General features: G+C 36.4%; 1 protein-coding gene and 1 non-coding gene across 8 annotated transcripts in view; both read right to left on the bottom strand.

The window, feature by feature from the left end:
• The window catches only part of TIA1 (TIA1 cytotoxic granule associated RNA binding protein), a 44,304-nt gene extending 30,007 nt beyond the window's left edge, over positions 1–14,297 (bottom strand). For all 7 annotated transcript variants that reach the window (XM_031950637.1, XM_031950638.1, XM_031950642.1 and 4 more), the window contains exon 1: positions 14,126–14,297. In XM_031950637.1, coding sequence (XP_031806497.1) covers positions 14,126–14,151 — 26 coding nt within the window. In that variant the 5' untranslated portion in view covers positions 14,152–14,297. The remainder of the gene's footprint in view (positions 1–14,125) is intronic.
• Positions 14,298–14,736: 439 nt separating this feature from the next.
• TRNAG-CCC lies at positions 14,737–14,807 on the bottom strand. The gene has a single exon. It is a non-coding gene; the product is annotated as a tRNA-Gly (tRNA).
• Positions 14,808–22,285: the final 7,478 nt, after the last annotated feature.

The raw sequence follows: 22,285 nt of genomic DNA, 5'->3' as shown, positions 1-22,285 counted from the left end.
AGTGGAAGAAAATACAATAGCATAAAAACAGTGATTACAATTCTCTTAATTGACAATTTAATGGCCGTTCTCGATCTTCATCAACAACTAATCCTGTGTATGGGATACAAAGAGTTAATGCTACTAAACAACAACAGGATATGTTCATACAGCAAAATTGATGTGCTTTTGTTTATTATATATAACTATCATTTCCCCAAATTATCTCTTGATCTCTCTGCAGCCTTTCACGCTATCATTCTCTTCCTTCATGACCTTCTTCTTCCTCTAGGTTTTCAGGACATTCGTTACTCTCTTCTGGTTCTTCACCTACCTATGTGATCATTCTTCCTCTGTCTCCTTTGCTGGATCTTCATCACACTTCTAAATCTAAACGTCTCAAAGGGTTCTGTCCTAGGCTTTTTTTTCCTTTTCTATATTTTCATTTGAGGACCTCATCAATTTACATTTTTAAAAATCTCACTACCTCAAATATGTTGTTCTCCAATCCACATCTTCAACTGACTTTCAGACAACTTGAATTAGATATTCAGTAGACAACTTAAAAATCAACATGGCCAGAATCAAACTCATTACTTTCCCCCCTAAATTTCCCCTACCTTCCTCCTATTTCTACATAAAGGGCAGACCATTTCCCCCAACCCCTTGGATTCACAACTCAGGAGTCATCCTGGTCTCATTATCTCTTACTCTCTATAACCAAGGTGTTGTCAGAGCCTGTTGATTTTACCTCCACAATTATTGTTCTATAAGCCCCTTCTTTCTGACATAGTCCCCACTCTAAAGTGCCAACATCATCTCATAAGTTTGATTTTTACAGTAACTCAACAGGTAGGTGAGGTGGATTGTCTAGCTCAAGTCTCTTACCACTCCCTTTCCTTACCTACAATCCATTCTTCCTTTCAACCACTAAAGTGATTTTCCTAAAGCATGGGTCTGTCTAATCATGTCACATCTCACCCACTTAATAAATTCCAATGGCTCCCTACTGCCTATAGGATAGAATATAAAATGCTGCTTGGTATTCAAACCTAGCTTTACCTACCCCATTCCCCCCACCCTTCCCAATCTTCTTAGACTTTGTTCCTTACCACATTCTCTTCAGTCAAGTGCCACTGATCTCCAGGTGGTCTTGGATCCAAGCATTTTCTCTTGCAATCTTACATGCCTAAAATGCACCCCCCCTTTTTTTTGCTTCCCAAATATCCTGGCTTTCTTTTAGTTCTATATTTTACAAGAAATTTTTCTCAACCCCTCTTAATTCAGTTCCTTCTCTCTTAATTTTTTCTCTTTTATCATATACTTAGCCTGTTTGTATTTTATTTGTTTGCTTGTTCTCTCCCCCATTAGATTATGAGCTCCCTGAGAGCAGAGTCCTTTGTTTCTTATAACTTAATAGATATTAGCAAAGAACTTCGTACACAGTAGAGGTATTTAATGATTATTGACTTGACTGAATTTGTACATGGAGTGGATGGAAGGGTAACACTGATGGCTCTTTATTCTTCTCTTACAAGAGGATTATAGTTAAAACTTTCAATGTAATATTGGAATGGAAATAAAAATCTCAAAGTACATTCTTTTAAGAGATTCTATATTTACCTGGAATTCTTAACTACTAGCATATCCTAAGATAAGAAAGTACAAAAAAATGTCAGAATAATCAATATATTCTGGTGAAGATCATAAATTTGTTTTCACCTCTTATTACAAATCAAAAAGAACTGATTCTATGAACAAGTTCATTTGTACCACATTCTTATCAATTTAGTAATCTGTAAATCTTTAAGAGACTTAGATTGTTATAGATGGCTATTTCTAAATAAATTTAGCTAAAAAATAAGGGGCAATTTTGAGACTTTAAAATAAACAAAAACTATTCAGCAGTACTTTCACTCAAGATGGTTTTAAGAAATGGAAGCAAATCATGCCACTCCCACAAAATCTTGTAAACAAGTGAAATTCACAATTGACTCACAAAATAATCATTAAGAAATCCAATGAGAAATTGTATTGACTGCTTCTACCCCAGAAATGCACAAAAAGTCAAACCAGAAGCCCACAAGCAATAGGAACTGCCAACACAAACAAATGGACAGCCTCTCAGCTTGAGGAGGTTGACCTGTAAATTCTGTGTCCAGGGACAGAAGAATTGAAGTGACCACCACCCCAAATTTATAGATAAGAGGACCTCAGAAGCGTATGGTTTCAGCAGCAGTCAATCCAAACACAATTAACATTCACAACATGATACTCAGGCCAGAAGCTTTGAGAAATCCTTATGAAGTTCACTTTGTCTAAGATGATCGAAAGCCCTGAAAATCCAGTACTGAAACTCAAAGATCTAAGGCCTAATAACTACATTAGGTAAAAAAAAAAAAAAATCCGGAGTGAGACTAATTTAGCCAACTATCCCAACCAAAAGCACAGAGGGATCAGGGCCTGGTCCTGGTACAAAGTCCCAGTTCAAGAACTAAATAAAACTAGGGAGATGGAAAGAGAAACCCAAGAGACTAATTAATATGCAAAGTTACTCTTGACTTACAGATACTCAAAAAGGAACAAGTAATTCCTTAACAATAAGCAGAGTCAAAGATCCCCAAGCATCACAAGAGACTACCCGGGGGGGAGAAGGGAGGGAGCAAAAAGGAGAAAAAATAATATAAAATCTATGGAGAAAAAAATTAGAAGATAAATAGCTTAGAAGATTAAGTGATAAAACTTGTCTAAATAACAGATTGTCTTAAACTATAATATCCCACAGAAATCAATTACTATATCAGCAAGAAATAGTTGTGTTTTTTAAAGCCAAAAATACTGGGGGGGAAATAGAACATTTAAAATATCTAATTTAAAAAAAAAAAGACTTGGAAAAACAGTTTAATGAGATAATTCAAGAATCACTCAACTTCCTGAAAACTATTTTTTAAAAGGCCTAGATACAGTTCAAGAAATCACAAGTTAAAATCTGCCTAGATAGTCCCAGAGAGCCAAATGAAACTAGAAAGCATTCACCAATCACTCACACTGGTGGGGGAGTGGGGAATGGGACCTCAAAATGAAAAATTCCTTGGAGTTATACCAGAATTTAGATTCAGAGCTTCCACATCAAAGGGGGGAGGGGGGAAATGCTAAAAACATTCATAAAGTACTTCAAATATCCAAAAAGAAAAAAAAAGTCAGAATCATATAAAATCTGCAAAGTTTTATCCTAAAAGAGATATCTGGGGGAAAAAAAAAACCACAATATTACAAGCTTAAAATCAAGAAAAAGAATTCCTACAAAATTGAATATAATCTTACGGGGGGGGGGGGGGGGGAATGGAGTCTTTTCTCCCTCAAATTTAGCCTTGATCATAATTCATATGGTTTTTTAAATTAATTTTTTCAATTAAGTATTTATTTTTTCTTTCTCCCAACTACCCAGCAGAAAGAAAAAAAGAAAAACAAAACCTTTTAAAAAGTATATATGCAGTCAAGGAAAAAAAAAGTTCACTAAAGTGTTCACAATAAAGAAGGTAAATTCTCCTTTGCTATTGTACCTTTAGGAACACACATAGAGCCTTTCTATTTTATTTGCAACTTAAACCTCCCTCTTTAGTCTTCTCCATAAGAATATTAAGTTTTTTACCAGATTCATGATATACTAAGGAAGAAAGAGAACAAAGAATGGCAACTAAACTCCCAAATTTTGGTCGACATTCAAGATCCCCCTAACCAAGGCCATTTCCCCAGAAAAGGGAATGAACTAAGCCAAATTTCTGCAGGAATATTCACACACACACACACACACACACACACACACACACACACACACACACACACACAATAAAAGGGAGCAGTGTCATAAACATCTAACAGGAAAAAAAAAAAAAAGATTTTCTTGCCAGAGATTAAAAATAAATAAATAAAATGGATAGAGAAGAAGAGCCAGTAACCACTTAAGTCACCTTAAAAGAGGATTCCAGTGCATTGTTAATTCAGGGAAATTAACAAAGCACTAATTTGTAGAACACAAATTAGGAAACTTCAAAGACTTCTGCAATTATTGTACTACATTACTTTTATTTGGTACTGTGATATAAAAGATGTAAACTATATAAATAGTAATGATACACTGTAAAACAATTTACAAAAAATTAAAACCGCAAGCTGACTTAGCAGTACATATTTCAAACTGTATTACAAAGTAACAATCATTAAAAAAAAAAAATCAGAGGAATAAATTAAGCACACTATTCACAGTAATAAGTGACCATAGTAATCTAGTGTTTGACAAGCTTAAAGATCCAAGACTTTGGGACAAAAAAAAAAAAAATCACTCTTTGCCAAGAATTGCTGGGAAAACTGGAAAGCAGTTTAACATGACAAAATCAAAATGGCTACATGATTTAGACACATGAGGTGGTAAGGAAATTAAGGGAGCATGGAATAGTTTACCAAAAATCCACAGACCAGGAAAAAATTTATGACCAAACAAGAGCTAAAGCATTACAGATATAAAACAGTTAATTCTGATTACATTAAATTAAAAAGATTTTGCACAAACAAACCAATGCAAAGAAGATTAGAAGGAAAGCAGGAAACTGGCAGGTCTTAGTTCTCAAATACAGTGAGAACTAAATTATATTTATAAGAATACAAAAATCATTCCCAATTGATAAATGGTCAAAAAATATGAACAGGCAGGTTTTTTTTTTTTGTTTTTGTTTTTTGATTTTTTTTTTTTAATTTAATAGCCTTTTATTTACAGGTTATATGCATGGGTAACTTTACAGCATTAACAATTGCCAAACCTCTTTGAACAGGCAGTTTTCTAAACAAGTTAATAGTCAATACAAAAAAATTGTTCTAAATTACTATTAAAGAAATGAAAATTAAAACTCTGAGGTACCAACTCATACCTCTCAGATTAGTTAATATTGACAGAAAAGGACAAATGTTGGAGGGGATGTGGAAAAATTAGAACATCTAGTGCACTGTTGCTAAAGTTTTGAACAGAACCATTCCGGAAAGCAATGTGAAACTATGCTCAAAGATTGATAAAACCATGCATACCTTTTGATCTAGCAATTGCTAAGTCTATTTCCCAAACAGATTCAAAAAAATAAAAAGGACCAATATATTTGTTCTTTTTATGGTGGCAAAGAACTGGAAATTGAGGAGATGCCAATTCGAGAATGGTTGAACAAGTTGTAGTATACAACTGTCAGAATACTACTGTACTGTAAGAAATACCTAGCAGTTATAAGAAATAACTACCAGGATGCTTTTAGAAAAACCTAGGAAGACTTAGGTGAACTGATGCAAAGTGAAATGAGCACAATTAGAACACTGTACACAGTAACAACAATACTTTACATTTTCATCTGTGAATGACTTGGCTATTCTCAACAAAACAATGATCCAAAACAATTCCAAAGGACTTACTAAAAATATTATTCATAATCTGGCCTCAGGCACTTAACCTAGCTTTGTGATCCTGGCAAGTCACATGACTCCAATTGTCTCAAAAAATATATAAATTAATTAAATTTAAAAAATAAAAATGTTATCCATCTCCAGAGAAAGAACTGAAGTAGCCTAAATGAAAAACAAAGCACTTTTTAAAAACTTTATTATTCTTGGAGGTTTTTCTGGTCTTCATTTGCTTTTGCAACATGGCTAATAAGGAGACATTTTGCATGACTATATATATTATTTTTATATAATCTATGTCAAATTGCTTGCCTTCTCAAGGAAAAAGGGAGAGAGAATTTGGAACTCAATTTTTTTTTAAGTTGAATGTCTAGTTTTATATGTAAAACTTTCGATGAAGGGAAAGAAAGTAAATGTACCCAAAAAAAAAGCCCCACTTCATCATTCATTCATTCAGTCTTTGTACACACCAGAATTACTTCCTAGTATGCTATTGATAGGGAACTATATTCATTTCTAAACTCCACTCTAACTTGTTTTTAGTTACTAAGATAAAATATGCTGTCACAAAGTAAGCACTTAATAAATGCAAGATGAAGACTATTGGTAATTATATACAGTATTTATCACTACAGTCTGGATAATTCTTAAACACCACCAAACTCAGAAGGTCATAAGCATCAAATAAGACCACATGTATAGAGGATTTTGAAACCCATAAAGTACTGGTTATTAATGGTTATTGAAATCCATCAAGTTAAATTATATTTCAAATAGATAGTATCATTTCATTATTTGGGAAAAGCCTACATTGGATTTACTTTTTAAAAAATTTTGAGTCACAGTTTACTCTTTACTCTAATTCTTGAATATCAATAGTGTCAGGCATAACATGAACAAATTTAATACAGCCTAGCAATAATAATTTTTAGCCATTAGAACCAAATTCTTCAATTGAAACTATTTCTAGTCATATGAAAAGATGCTCCAAGTCATTATTAATCAGAGAAATGCAAATGAAGACAACTCTAAGATACCACTACACACCTGTCAGATTGGCTAAGATGACAGGAAAAAAATAATGATGATTGTTGGAGGGGATGTGGGAAAACTGGGACATTGATGCATTGTTGGTGGAGTTGTGAATGAATCCAACCATTCTGGAGAGCAATTTGGAACTATACTCAAAAAGTTATCAAACTGTGCATACCCTTTGATCCAGCAGTGTTACTACTGGGCTTATATCCCAAAGAGATCATAAAGAAGGGAAAGGGACCTGTATGTGCACGAATGTTTGTGGCAGCCCTCTTTGTAGTGGCTAGAAACTGGAAACTGAGTGGATGCCCATCAATTGGAGAATGGCTGAATAAATTGTGGTATATGAATATTATGGAATATTATTGTTCTGTAAGAAATGACCAACAGGATGATTTCAGAAAGGCCTGGAGAGACTTACACGAACTGATGCTGAGTGAAATGAGCAGGACCAGGAGATCATTATATACTTCAACAACAATACTATATGATGACCAGTTCTGATGGACCTGGCCATCCTCAGCAACGAGATCAACTAAATCATTTCCAATGGAGCAGTAATGAATTGAACCAGCTACGCCCAGAGAAAGAACTCTGGGAGATGACTAAAAACCATTACATTGAATTCCCAATCCCTATATTTATGCACACCTGCATTTTTGATTTCCTTCACAAGCTAATTGTACAATATTTCAGAGTCTGATTCGTTTTGTACAGCAAAATAACGGTTTGGTCATGTATACTTATTGTGTATCTAATTAATATTTTAATATATTTAACATCTACTGGTCATCCTGCCATCTGGGGGAGGGGGTGGGGGGGGTAAAAGGTGAAAAATTGGAACAAAAGGTTTGGCAATTGTTAATGCTGTAAAGTTACCCATGCATATAACCTGTAAATAAAAGGCTATTAAATAAAAAAAATAAATAATAAAAAATAAAACAAACAAACAACAACAACAAAAAAAAAAGAACCAAACTCTTCTTACCTAATTTTTGGTAAGAAAGAATAATCAACACCCTTACCTCCCCCAAGATATTATTATAACCCAAATGAGCAAACAAAAAAACCCATTTATCAGGAAAGGGGAGTCCATACCTACTTGGAAACTGAAATTTTTCACTTACAGGCCCTTGGAATTATTGGGCAGAAATTTAAGTATTGTTTCAAAATTATGTTAATTTCACATTAACTCACGAACAAGGTGAGTTCGTTAGCATTTGAGGGGGAAAAACTTACACAAAAGGTTTTCAGTGGAGAAAATTTTAAAAGTAGCTTAATTAACCTTCTTACTAGGTAGATAGAAAGAATCCCGAGTTTCTTTCATAATTCTAGGGTTACTAGTATTTATACTAGTACTATTCAATTTCAACAAAGAAATATGCTAAGGATTACATCTCTGGATATAAATGTAGATAACAAATTCCCTCCTTCCATGAAGTTCACAATGTAAAGGGATTTGATATGTATCACAATCAAACCATAAATTAATAAACTAAAGTGGGAGGAGAGGAAAAAGAATGTAACTATCTCCCAAAATTGAATGTAACATATGGTCTCAGAGAATAGGGGTAATCAAATAAAAGCTACATAAGAGAAGTCATTTATGCTGGGATTCAAAACAATGAGTAGGATATTTCAAATAAAAATTGGAAGATGGGGAAATGTCTCATCGAACACTAGAGGCAATACAACACCTGGGAAATGTGGGAAGAGTTATGAAGAATTATAGCCAATAAAACTGGGGGGGGGGGGAGTTTGAACAATGGAAATTGCTGAGGACTTTGAATACTAGGCCGAGTTTATAGTTAGAATGTTACTGAAATAATTTAGAGAGGTAGTAATGACCTATAATTGTAGCCATACGAAGAAAGAAGACTGAACAACTAGCTACTAAGCATCATTGGGTGGGTGGGGGGTGGGGGTGGGATCTAAAATAACAATTACAATGTTCCCTATCCCTGAAGTGGTGTTCAAGATCCTCACTTCCACTTTTGTAACTCAAAGATCTTTTGTGCCTCCTTATTATATAGAGAGTAATATATAAGTGCCTCAACCAGGCATTTAAAGTCCTCCACAAGAAAATGACTACCACTTATTTTTCCTTTCTTATTTCATATTTCTCCTCTCCCCTAGCCAAACCAGTCAAGCTATTGTGCACTACCTATTTCTGATACAAAACAGTCCCATCTGTCACAACCTTGCCTTTATACAAATGGTCACCATCTCCTAGTCTTAGAATCCTTAACTTGCCTTTTTAAAAAACAGTTCAGGTATCATCTTTTATGATAAGTCCCCTAGTCAGCATTTTCTTTCCCCTTCCAGAAATTACTTCACATAGCTTTGTATTTACTCATTAGTGTACATATCTTGACACCCACAGGGCTAGAAGTGTTTCATTTTTGTCTCTGTATCCAAATGTCTTGGCACATAAGATAGGCACTTCATAAATGTTCACTCCATCAAAGTGGCACACTGATAAATCAGGAGAAGTATATTGGAGAAGAAAATTAAGTTTGGGTTTGTACACAAGTTTTCAGCATCCCTAAGGTAATCAAAGTCCAAAATGTCCTGGACAATTTGGGTAGTATGAAATATGAATCTGAAAGCAAAAAGAAAAGGTCAAGACTAAAGACACCATTAAAAATCCCAGAATTTGGAGCCATCATACATAAAAGGAATTCCTCCTTTCATATACCAGGAAGTGGTCATCCAGCCTCTGCTTGAAGAACTCTCAAGAGGGGGAACTTACCACTTATAGTGGCAACCATTTCCACTTCTAGACACTATACCACTGCAGTTGTTAAGTTTTGTTTGATATGAAGTCTAAATTTGCTCTCTGTAACTTCCACACATTTTTTTTTCTGATTCTACAGTTTGGAGCCAAATAGTTTTATCAAATCTAATCCTTTCAAATTCTGCAGGACAAACCTTCAGATAAGTAAAGAACACAAGTAACAATGCTCCCAGAAGTCTTCTCTACTAAAATTGTCCCCTTCTATCCAGTATTTCTCACTAAAAGTTCCCCCTTTTAGCTACCAATCCTCAAGTCCCTTCATTATACCTACTGGATCTGCACCCTTCAGGGGCATTCCAATTTCCCAATAGCTTTTTTGATGTCCAAAAATGCATACAAAATCCCAGAATTTGGAGCCATCATACATAAAAGGAATTCCTCCTTTCATATACCAGGAAGTGGTCATCCAGCCTCTGCTTGAAGAACTCTCAAGAAGGGGAACTTACCACTTATAGTGGCAACCATTTCCACTTCTAGACACTATAGCACTGCAGTTGTTAAGTTTTGTTTGATATGAAGTCTAAATTTGCTCTCTGTAACTTCCACACATTTTTTTTGGTGTGGTTTGATTTTCTTAATGCAGCCCAAGATCACATTAGCATATTAGCTTGCTAACATACACAATTGACTTGAGTTTCCAGTCCACCAAAATCCCCCAGATGTTAAAGATGCTTATTTTCCTTACCAAAGCCAATACTCAAACCCTCATTCCTCCCAAGCAGGGTCCTTAAACTTGGCCATTTCTTCATTTCCCACACCTGGCTCCAATACTTTGTACTTCATCTTGCCCCCTCTGTTATATAGCTTCCTTCTGTGACTTTTTCCTTCAACATCCTTTCGTGTATTGTCTCCTTTTCTCCCTATTTCTCTCCTTTTCTCCCCCCCCCCCACCTTGTCTTCCAATTATATTAAATTGTAAATTCTGTGAATGCAGGGACTATCTTTCTTTTCCAATATTTGTGTCTCAGTACTTAGCAGCACAGTGGCATGTAATAATGCTTAGTAAATATTTACTGACTCACTGTATCTCTCCCATCTTATTCTCGTGAAGTTGATTTTTGTACCCAAATGAAATCCTCTCCATTTATACCGACTGGAATTTCATTTTATTAGATTCAGTCTAATGGGCTATTCCTTTTGGATTCCGTCATTCAATGTGTAGGCTATCCTTCCAAATTGTATGTAAAATACAAGTATGTTAAGTGTATGCTAGAAACACTTATCCAAGTCACTATTAAAAAGTATTTAACAGCACTGGATCAAGATAGATCCCTGGATCCATTTCACTAGAGATATCTTACCTTATATCATGTTGACAAAAAGCTTTTAACAATTTCAGAGTCCATTCATGCAACCTGTTCTAAATCCATCTGATTATTTTATCATCTAATGATAATCTATATCTCGCCATCTTCTCCAAAAGCATAATATGAGATACCTTAACAAGCTTTGTTAAAATCTATGTAAATTATAACCAGTCTTTCATCTCTACTTTAGTAATTCTCTCAAAAAACGAAATGAAGTTAGTTTGAGATGACCCATAGATGACTTCTTGAGGAAGTTGTATTTTCTCTTTATAATCATCTCTTGCCAATCTAGACATTCATCAAGCATCTCTTTAATGTTCTAATGAAACCCAAGTTCTTTGACACAGTTTGTTTATATTAACTAGAAATGGTCAAAACATTTAACAATTCTTATAAAATTGTCCTCAAAGTTATACTAAATGGATACAGTATTAAAATTTTCTTTCTGCAATATTATTCCAGAGTATAGTATGTTACAAAGAGAATCTCAAACTCTGATCTTAAATGCAAAGAACTGACTCACTTCTTGAAATTGAGACTTTTCTCATGTGACCTTTGTGCTACTTCAGATGGGGCTAATGACTTGAGCTTTCAGAGAACTGTGAATTCAGAAAGAGGAAGGGAAAAAAAGCTTGAGAATAGCTACCTCTGGTGCCAAACTCTCAAAAAGGAAGACTTGTCTTTATAGTCTCAACAGGGATTAAAAAACTTTTCTTCACTTTCTCACTGCCTCAAATTCTATCAATTAACTTATTCACCCGCTAAATAAAAATATAGATATCCTAGAAAATCCTCAAGTAAAATATTTTTCTTTACTTTCTCAATGTGCCTCAAATTCTACTAGTTACCTATTCATCAGCACCATCACCTAAAAAGGTATGTATCTCTAGGAAGGATGCCAGAACTACCAGTCATGTTATTTCACTTAAAACCTGACTTTTCACTACTAGTTCAAATAAAACTAACTCAACTAAAAGTATTTTCACAAATACTTAGCTGAGGTAAGCTGCATTGAATGGAGGGCAATTTTGATCAATAGGTAGTAGCATGTAATTTTAAGATACCTTAGTGGAAATAGAAGTTTGGGTAGAAGGCCTAACACTTCAGGAGAGTATTAGTCCACAGTTACTTTATTATCAGACTTTTATAGACTGGCTACAGGGCCTTATCACTTCCCCCCATGTAAGTTAATTTCTTAAGGCTAGCGACACCACCAAAAAACTTTATATCCCCCACAAAATCTCATACATAGAAGATTCAAATATTTGTTAAATAAATATTTTCTATGGGAAAATATTTTTTACAACTGACTTAAAAAGCAATGTGATGTATTTAATGATGAGAGATGGCCAGGAAAATTTGGATTCTGACACATACATACATACTACTAGTCCAATCACTAAACTCAGTACTCTAGGTCAATAGTGACAAATAGAAAAGGTGGCAACTAAATCATTAGTTGAGCCTCTTATTGACTTAGAAAAACCACATGTTAATATTAACTATTGTATTTTTATTTGTTAACTATTTACCAATTACATTTTAATCTAGTTCAGGTTTCAGTGAAGTGTTGTGGGCTGCATGCTTCTGACACTTCTGCTTTAGGTATCTCTAGAATTCTAAATTATAAAGAAAGTTCAGGTAGACAGAGTTTCTCTTTAAAAACAAAACATGAAATCCATTTTTGAGATAGAAACTTATTATGTGCATTCTAATGCTAAATTTCTTATTCAATAAGAAGCCAAACATTTTAACAAGAATACAACTGACATCATAAAACTTACTACATAAAATAAAAAAATTCTACTTTAAAAAATAAGGATTTTCAAGCCAAATTATGTTTTTGATAGTTTCCAAATTTAGCAAATTATAAAATCAATTCAGAATCTCAAACCTAAAATAATAAGGTTTTTAGGCACTAGCAAATAGGATTTTCAAATTACTCATTAACTAACAGAAGGTAAAAAATAATTTCCACCCAATAAAAGCTATCCTAATATATATTTAATTGCTGCTTTCTGTTAAAAGTCACAACACATAAAGTTCTTTGATAATTTACCAGAGCTAATCACTTATATCAAGAAACCTATCACCTAAATAAACATCAATGCCAATGAAAAGTTGACATTTTTAAGAATAGTTTGATGCAGAAAGCAACACAGCATTAGGAGCTGGAAAAGAAAAAAGCTACAATAAAAAAATCAAAATTTCAGTTTTTTACATGTAAAGTAGCTCCATCGTGATTCCAAGGAAATCATAAAAATGAAAGGATACAATAAATTTAAGAATCTAAATGAATCTAAATATCTAAATGATATCAAAAACTGTCCTTCACAGAGAACAATACTTAGCGATAGCAACTTAAGAGTCAATGGAACATAAATTTGTCTACCCACATAAGGGGTACTTTTCATTTTGTAAAACAAAGAGAAATGCAAGAAACCCAATGACAAAGAAATGGAAGCCAATGAAACTACTCAGAGAAAAAAAAAAATTATTCAGCCGTAAGAATGTGCCAGTATATAAAGATTCTCAGATCAATGATAATCAGTTACGAAGATTTAACTGTTGCTTCAAAACTACGGCCAGCTCGTTATGTAGAATGTCAATCACAAGAGTTATCTATTATCTCTAATACGGGGGAAAAAAATAAAAATTTACTTCTGTCTTCATTTTGTTAGATCATTTTCAAAATTTAATTTAAGGTCTTGGAGGAGAGATCGGAGGAGAAAAGAATGTTTTTTCTCTATTTCAACTTTTTTTATGGAGAGAGGGAAGAGAGGGCAAAAGAAAATATTTGGCTTTCTTCCCACTGGCAAACGAGCAGCATAAAGCCGATCTCACTCATTGATGAAATGGTTCTCTCTCGCTTCTCAAATTTTCCTACAGCACTTTAACTTCTCTCCTTTGCTCCCTCCTCTCACGCTATCTTGCTTTATAGGTTTTTTACACACATGCAATATATTTCCCTCCTCTCTCAAGAACAGTAAGCGAGAGTAAGGCCAGTTTCGTTTTTTGTCTTCCAATGCTCAAAAGCGCTTTCTTTGCACATAGTAGGCTTTAAATCCAGATTTTCCCAACTTAATTGATCTGAGTGCAGGCACTCTCGGGGGACACTGGGATCCAGTATAAGTCCCCACAACGAAGAGGGGGAAACGACCAATTGAGTTTGGGGCAGGAGAAGAAAACAATTGGGGGGGGGGGGGGGAAGAGGGAAAAAGGGGGAAAAAAAAGAGGGAAAGAAAAAACGGAACGTTTATACTAAGAGGGAATCAGGGCTAAACCGACACATGGCCGGTCTTTTCCCGGGCTCCAGAGCCAGGGGAGAGGCCTCGTATGCGGCAGGCCCCGGCGGGTGGCCCCGCCACACGCTCGCTCGCTCCCTCCCTGCCCGGCAGTCCCGACCTCATGGCGAAGCTCAGACGGAAATGGGACCTGGGAACCGGGGACCGGGCGGCGCGGGAAACAATAGGCCCACCCGGCCGCGGCCTCTCTCCCGTCCTCCCACTCCCCAAATCGCGCCCCGTCTTGGGCGGCAGCCCCGACCACCCGACTCCGCACAACTTACAGGGTCTTGGGCATCTCGTCCTCCATGGCTGCGGCTGTGGCGGCGGCGGCTCCTCGGCCTCCTGCTCCCCGGCCCCTACCACCTCCCTCGGCGGCCCGGCAGTAAGGGCTACCGGGGGTTTCTATCGCTCTCGGCGAAGCGGGGTCTCGTCCGCCTCCTCTCCGTACAGCAGCAGCAGCAACACGAGCCCGCCTGCCCCTGTGCCCGAACAATGAAGTCCCGACACAAGATGGCGGCGAGCCGGGCGCCCAGGAGCAGCCGAGCGGCCCGGGCCACGCAAGCGCAGAGGGAGCCCACTCTCCCTAAGACCCCGTCTGCCCCGCGCCACGGCACCACCGACGCCAACTCGTTTGTTGCGCAGGCGTGCTTCCGTCCCACGTACTGGGGGCGCTTCTCGCACTGCGCAAGTACAGAGCCACCCTCCCGGGCTGCCGCCAAAGTGCCGCCGTGACTTCTGACTGCGCACGCGCAAAGGCTGTACTCTTGTCTCCATCGGAAATCAGTAAAAGAAGCGAAATTTAAATTGCGTAGCCTTACACACGAATAAAGGTACGTTTCCCAATAGTTTCCTTCGTTCTAGTGAGAATTGCGGGGGGAAAAGCAAAACGGCGTGCGCCGCCCGGGAATCGAACCCGGGTCGCAAGAATGGGAATCTTGCATGATACCACTACACCAGCGGCGCTGTTGGCTGCCCCGTCCCTTACAAGCCTAAAGTACTTTAAAGGAGAGGAAGTGAAGCCGTCCCTTACCCCCTTCTGTGCTCTTCCTTAGTTGAAAGCGGAAAGTTCCACCCCGCGAATCCTGTACCGGTAGATCTTGTAAATGACCATTCTTTGAAGCGACTTCACCCGGTCCCGGTCACCATTCAACCCTACCAAGTTTTTCAGAAGTTTGTCATCTTATAAACTCGAAAAGTTCTTTTATTAACGAAGAAGAACTGCATCTTTGCTTACTATCCTTTTAAAGAATCCTGTTAAAATGAGTTTGCTGTTTGATGAGTGAGCCCCAGAAGGAGCTAATCTCAGTCACATTTTTACGACTATCGGAAAAAATGCTTTTCTTCGTGTTTCCAAGTCTGCCTTCAGTCGGGCATTTGCAATAATTCAGCAAGAACTAAATAAGCATTTACTAAGTGCTAAGCTAAGCTGATGGGAGGGGGGAGCGGGGAGCGAAAAGAGAAACGAAAGACTTAAAAATAAAACTACACCCGGCCTCAAAAAGCTTACTCTCTCCTGGAGAGGGGGAGGGGAACAAACAAAAGAGTGAGTATGCGTACAAAGTCACAAGGGGTGGGAGAGTCTATGAGGTCTGACTTTTTGGTGCCCCCCAGGTCTCGGCCACGTGGTTTTCTAGGCAGTGGAGCGGTTGGCCGTTAAGGCAAAAGGAGATTAAGTGACTTGTCCAGAGTCGCACAGTTTAACCTGGTCTGCTGAAGGTGCTGCGGTCTGTCCGCCGAGCCATTCAGCCTCCCCAGGCCTTGGGGGAGCTAAGGAGTCCAGCAAACGAGAGCAGACGCCGGGAAATGCTAGGTTTGAGACAAAGAGAGTGTGCGTGCATTTCAGGAATGGCTCAGAGCCAGTCCGGTACTTGGGCTGGAGCCTGGAAAGAAAGGTGTTGTCCCGGAGGGGTAGACTAGAGCCAGACGGTGAAGGATTTAACATTTTAAACGTGTGAAGGGATAGGTGGGAACCACTCCGTTTGACGGTGGTTCCCAGATTTTGTGAAAAGTAATTCTGATTGAATTACTCGGAGTTGAATATAAACAAGGCTGTAACTACTTCTGGAAGAAAACTAAGATATCGTGAGACCTATCGGGTCATACCTAAGCATTTTGTATAAAAGGGTGAAGCTATCTCAGGGTGTCAGGTAAGAAAAGATTTTGAAAATCTGGATTTAAAAGGTTAGAACAAAACTGAAGCATAAGGAAGACTGAGCTAAAGCGGAGACAGAACATATACAGGAGCTTTACTGATCATCATACATCCCAGAAATGGAAACCCAGGCTAAGGAAAGTCTTAAGAAAAACGGCCCCTTCTTTTTCTAATTTCCCCTCCCAATGCCTCTTTATCCAAAGATCTTGGTTTTCTTAATCTGTTTTTTCATTATCTGAACGTTTCCATTAAACTGAATTTATGCTCAAACACAGAGGTCAGGAGTTAAGTCAAAATACACATTAATGTAGAGTTACAAAGAGAACACAACTTCTCACTAGTAGTCTAAGGAAAAAATTACTGCTGATAATATTCTGTTTCCATTCAATTCTAGCAAGGACAAGTTTGTTGTCATTTCTAGTTTGTACAGAGAGATGATCTAGTCTCCCATGCCTTCCATGTGACTCTGTGTCCTAAGAAAATCTCAAATAACATTTACGGGAATCTTGAAAAAATCATATGTTAAAAATACAGTTTTGAGATAACACCCCAAAACTGCTCATTTCATTCCTGGACCACTGCCCTTAATGACTGAAACTTTGTTATCAATAACTGTTATTAATGTCTTAACCTTGAATTTTAAAAAAGAAAATAGTTCTTAAGGTGGATCCTAGCAGGGAATCATTGGAGATGAGTGGGAAGATCAAGATCTTTCCTAGAAAATTTATTTTGATTATCACCCTTTACACCATATCAGAGAAAGGCCTTAGTTTTGTTTTGTTTTATTTTGTTTTTCCAATTTCCTAAAAGGAAAAATGTGGAAAGAAATATTTCTCAATATTTTCAAAGAAACTAAAAAGGAGGTTTATTAAAACTATGTTTCCACAAAAGTGTTGGGAATTTTTCAAATTGTGGACTCATAAAGATTCTTTCTACATTCAGAACTTTTCATCTAAAATAAACTCTTAATCTGGAGAGGAAAAAACCACGTGACTCTTTGTTGTCCTTGTTTTATTTGTTTATAATCTTATTCAAGTCTTCATGATCTCATTTAGGGTTTTCTTGGCAAAAGATACTAGAGTAGTTTGCTATTTTCTTCTGCAGCTCATCCTACAGATGAGGGACTGAGGCAAACAGGCTTAAGTGAAATGCCCAGCTAGTGTCTGAGACCACATGAGAACTCAGATTTTCCTGACTCCTGGCTTGGTGTTCTATCTACTTCATTACCTATCTAAACCCCTGTTAGCGTTTCCAAAGCTTTAAATGAACTAATTATCACAACAGGGTATTACACTTAGAAGCAACACAGATCCATCCAGATATTTAGATGGATCTAATCCATTTCAATGATTTTTGCACTATCCCTAGTGTCCAATAAACCCTTCCTCCACATGTCTGTCTCTCAAGAGCTCTTAGTTTTCTCCAGACTCAGCTTGAACACCACCTTCCCCATGAGATTTTGCCCAGTCCTCTCAATTGTTGGTGTTTTATCCAAAGAAGTTTTTTTTAATATATTTTTTGTGTGTGCATGTACATATGTGTATGCATATACATATATAAACATAAAAGTACATGGATTTAAACAGTATATTGTATGTCTGTGTTTTTATATTCATGTACATATATGCACACATGCAGATACATCCATTTATGTGTATATGCATACTCATACAGGTATACATTATGCCTGGATATTACACATACCTCTATACACATATACAAGAATATATATATATATATATATATATATATATATACCTATACCTATGTGTGCACATTTACATGCATACACACACGATTTGCAGACATATAAATATAGGTGTGTGCATATATATACCTATACACGTGTGTACATGTGTGCATATATTTGTGCATATATCATGTACCTGCACACACACCTATACATAATGTATGCACTTATACATCCATGCTATATATACATGCACATATGTATACATGCATATCCACATATCTACACATACATCTATATAGATTTACTTTATATATATGTATACACATGCATATATACATACAAATACATATACATATATATGTTGTCCTCTTATCCAAGAGTATATGCTCCTCAAGAGAAGAAAATGTTTCAATTTTCTCTTTGTACCCTGCACACCTAGCACACTTGACACACAGTGGTGCTGATCAGATGTTTGTTGATTAATTGAGTAGGAATATCAATTTATTTGGGGAATTGGAAAAAGGAGATACTTTGGGGAGATCACTTTGAAAGTCACTACATTAGTCCAAATGAAAGTTGCTAAAAAGTCTGAATCAGTGATGATCCTATGGATTGAGAAAATAGCCCAAACATTAGAGATTTTGTGAAGTTACAAAGAGCAATTGAAAATATGGGTAATCTCATAATTTGATAAATTAGGTAATCATTATATTTCTTACATAATATGATAGCACAAAATGCTGATAAGATGATAAATGAGAATTATGATTGACAAATGTAGCCAGGGTTATACCCTTTGGAACATATGTGGGAATGAATTCATGTAGAACAGTCATCCCATGGAACATTCCCTAAAGTTCCTCTGACAATTTATGTGACTCAACACTGAATGGATTGCCACTTGAGATAATGAAGGGAAATTTTGGGTAGTCCCTTGGTCCTTTTCCTCTGTTGAAGGGAAAGTAAAGAGGAAATTTTATCAGTTAAAAAAGGGAAAATAATTTTTGCTTTCTTTTCAACTCTTTAGCACTTGTAGGTAACTCCCTGAAGGCACAGGGAAAAGCTATTAATCCCTCTTAGACCTCATGGTAGTAATAAGTACATATCCTACCTTAGCAAGCCTGAGACTGGATCTCAAAGTTTTAGTTGCCTCTTCTGCTTTATGTTTCTTTGCCTGTTCACAGGTGACTGAATAGCAATGCCAAGATGGAAATGTCCAAACTTAAATATGAATTTGAGATGTAGGAAGATTGTCTTCTTTGTAGGAGTTGTCATTTCTATACTCACAGTAGTTCTAGGAGATAAGACCACAGCCTGAAATTCCAGAAGACATGGACCTGGAAGTAATTATTTGAATATTACAGAACTAAATGTCTATTTAGCAGACCATTGTTTTGATGGTATTTTGGTGTTATTGGAGGTAGTAAAACCTGTATTCAAATCTTATCTCTGATTTATCAACTGAGGAATCATTTAAAATCTCAGTATTCCAGGATACTTTCTTTTAAAAAAAAATTAAAAATTTATTTTTCCCCAGTTATATGTAAAAATAATTTTTACCATTCTTCTTATTTTTAAGTTTTGAGTTGTAAATTTGTTTCCTCCCTTCCTCCTCCCTAAAATACTAAGTAATCTGATATAGATTACACATAAGCAATCATGTAAAACATTTCCATATTCATTATTTTGTGGGAAAAACTATAAGGAAGGAAGGAGGATGGCAGGGAGGGAGAGAGGGATAAAGAAAGGAAGGAGGGAGGGAGAGAGAGAGGAAAGAAGGAGGGAGTAAGGGAAGGAAGAAGAGAGGAAGGAAGGAGGGAAGTAAGAAGGAAGGAAGGAGGGAGGAAAGGAAGATAGAAGGAAGGGAGGGAAGAAGAGAGGAAGGAAGGAGGGAGGAAGGGAGGGAAGGAGGAAGAAAAGAGGGAGGAAGGAAGGGAAGGAGGAAGAGAGGGAGGAAGGGAGGGAAGGAGGAAGAAAGGGAGGAAGGAAGGAAGAAATGAGGGAGGGAGGGAGGAAGGAAGGAAGGAAGGAAGAAAGAAAGGGTATGTTTCAGTCTATATTCAGATGCCATTAGTTCTTTCTCTGGAGAATAGCATTTTTTAACATGAGTCTTTTGGGATTGTCTTGGATTATTGTATTGCTGAGAATAGCTAAATTATTCACAGTTGTTCCTCACATAATATTACTGTTACTTTGTATAATATTCTTCTGCTAACATTACTCTGTATCAGGTCTGTCTAGGTTTTTCTGAAAACATCCTTCTTGTATCTTATATATAATAATATCCCATTACAAACATATATCACAGCTTGCTTAGCTAATCATCAATTAATTGGTGTCTCCTCAACTTCCAATTCTTTCTCATTGCAAAAAGAGTTTTTATGAATATTTTCCTACAAGTAGATTCTTTTCCCTTTTAAAAAATCTCTTTGGGGGACCCATGTGTGCAAAATTGTTTTGTGGCAGCCCTTTTTATAGTGGCAAGAAACTGGAAACTGATGGATACTCATCAATTGGAGAATGGCTGAATAAATTATGGTATATGAATGTTATGGAATATTCTGTAAGAAACAACCAGTAGGATAATTTCAGAAAGGCCTGGAGAGGCTTACATGAACTGATGCTAAGTGAAATGAGCAGAACCAGGAGATAATTATACATGGCAACAACAAGATTATGTGATGACCAATTCTGATGAACATACCTTTCTTCAACAATGAGATGATTCAAACCAGTTCCAATTGTTCAATAATGAAAAGAGCCATCTACATCCAGAGAGAACACTATGGGAACTGAGTATGATTTCCAATATAGCATTTTCACTTTTGTTGTTTGCTTACATTTTATTTTGCTTCTCTCTTTTTAATTGGTTTGATTGGATTTTTCTTGTGTGGCATAATAATTGTATAATTATGTAGGCATATATTGGATTTAATATATATTTCTACCATGTTCAATATGTATTGAACTACTTGTCATCTAGGGAAGGCATGAAGGAAAATTGGGGGGGGGTGGAACACAAGATTTTGCAAGGGCTAATGTTAAAGAAATGTCCACATATATGTTTTGAAAAATAAAAAGCTTTAAAATTTTTTTTAAAAAATCTCTTTGATATACAGACCTAGTAGTAATATTGTTGGATTAAAGGTAATGAACAATTTTACAGCCCTTTGAGCATAGTTCTTAATTGCTCTCCAGAATGAATCAGTTCACAATTCCACTTATCATATTTTAGTGTGCCAATTTTTCCACATCTACTCCAAAAATATCATTTTTTTCTGTTATAACAGCCAATCCAAAGGATATGAGGTAGTACCTCAGAGTTATTTTAATATGCATTTCTCTAATCAATAATGATTTAGTTTTTTTTAATTTCTTTGTCTGCCTTTCACATCCTTTGACCATTTATCAATTGGAAAATGATTTGTATTCTTATAAATTTGACCCAAGTTTCTATGCATTTGAGAAGTGAAACCTTCATCAGAGATCCTTGGTATAAATTTTTTTTACCCAGTTTTGTGCTTTCCTTCTCATTTTGGTTTCATTGTTTTTCTTTGTGCAAAAACTGTTTAATTTTATATTCAAGTACCTTTCCAAAACTACAAGTTACAAATTAGGGGCTCATCTGTATCAATGGAGTTTCTACATCAAGAATTTCCTAAACTGATGAAATAAGAAGGTTTTTTTTACCAAAAAAACAAGTGGACCAGGCACTTTGCTTACCCTGGGGATACAAAAACAAAACAATCCCTCTGCTCAAGGGGCTTGCATTGCTAGTGAAGGAAATAATAAGAATTGGCATATAAATGGCACTTTAAAAATGGTAGTTATGCAGCGATACTGTATGAGGATGTATTCTGATGGAAGTGGATTTCTTCAACAAAGACAAGATCTAACTTAGTTTCAATTGATCAAGGATGGACAGAAGCAGCTACACCCAAAGAAAGAACACTAGGAAATGAATGTAAACTGCTTGCATTTTTGTTCTTCTTCCCAGGTTATTTATACCTTCTAAATCCAATTCTCCCTGAACAACAAGAAAACTGTTTGGTTCTGCACACATATATTGTATCCAAGATCTACTGTAATCTATTTAACATGTATAGGACTGCTTGCCATCTTTGGGGAGAGGGTGGAGGGAGGGAGGGGAAAAATCGGAACAGAAGTGAGTGCAAGGGATAATGTTGTAAAAAATTACCCTGGCATGGGTTCTGTCAATAAAAAGTTATTTAATTAAAAAAGAAAAAAAATAAAAATAAAAGGGAAGGCTCAAAAAAAAAATGGCAGTTATGGTTGTTCTTTGTTTTTGAAGTGGACCACTACATTGAAGTCAAGGTACACTGTGCCTTGCTGTGACTGATTAGGATATGCTTAGAAGGCTCTACCACAGGTCAGGCACAAATAATTCACATTAACATTTGGAGAGTAGATGTTGCTAAATTTGTACATTTCATGTTTCTTTAATTCTGCTCTGCTCATAGAGTATAGTGTCTTCTTTGATGGGGGCATGCCATGCTGGACAATTCTTTGCCTGTGCATCTCATGATACACAATCAATTCCATAGTTTTTCAGAGAGACCTTAAGTGTGTCCTTAT

This window comes from Sarcophilus harrisii, chromosome 2, assembly GCF_902635505.1.
Source record: "Sarcophilus harrisii chromosome 2, mSarHar1.11, whole genome shotgun sequence".
NCBI classification, from domain to species: domain Eukaryota; kingdom Metazoa; phylum Chordata; class Mammalia; order Dasyuromorphia; family Dasyuridae; genus Sarcophilus; species Sarcophilus harrisii.
The sequence above is the reverse complement of the archived record's forward strand: the minus strand, read 5'-3'. Positions and strand labels throughout refer to the sequence as shown.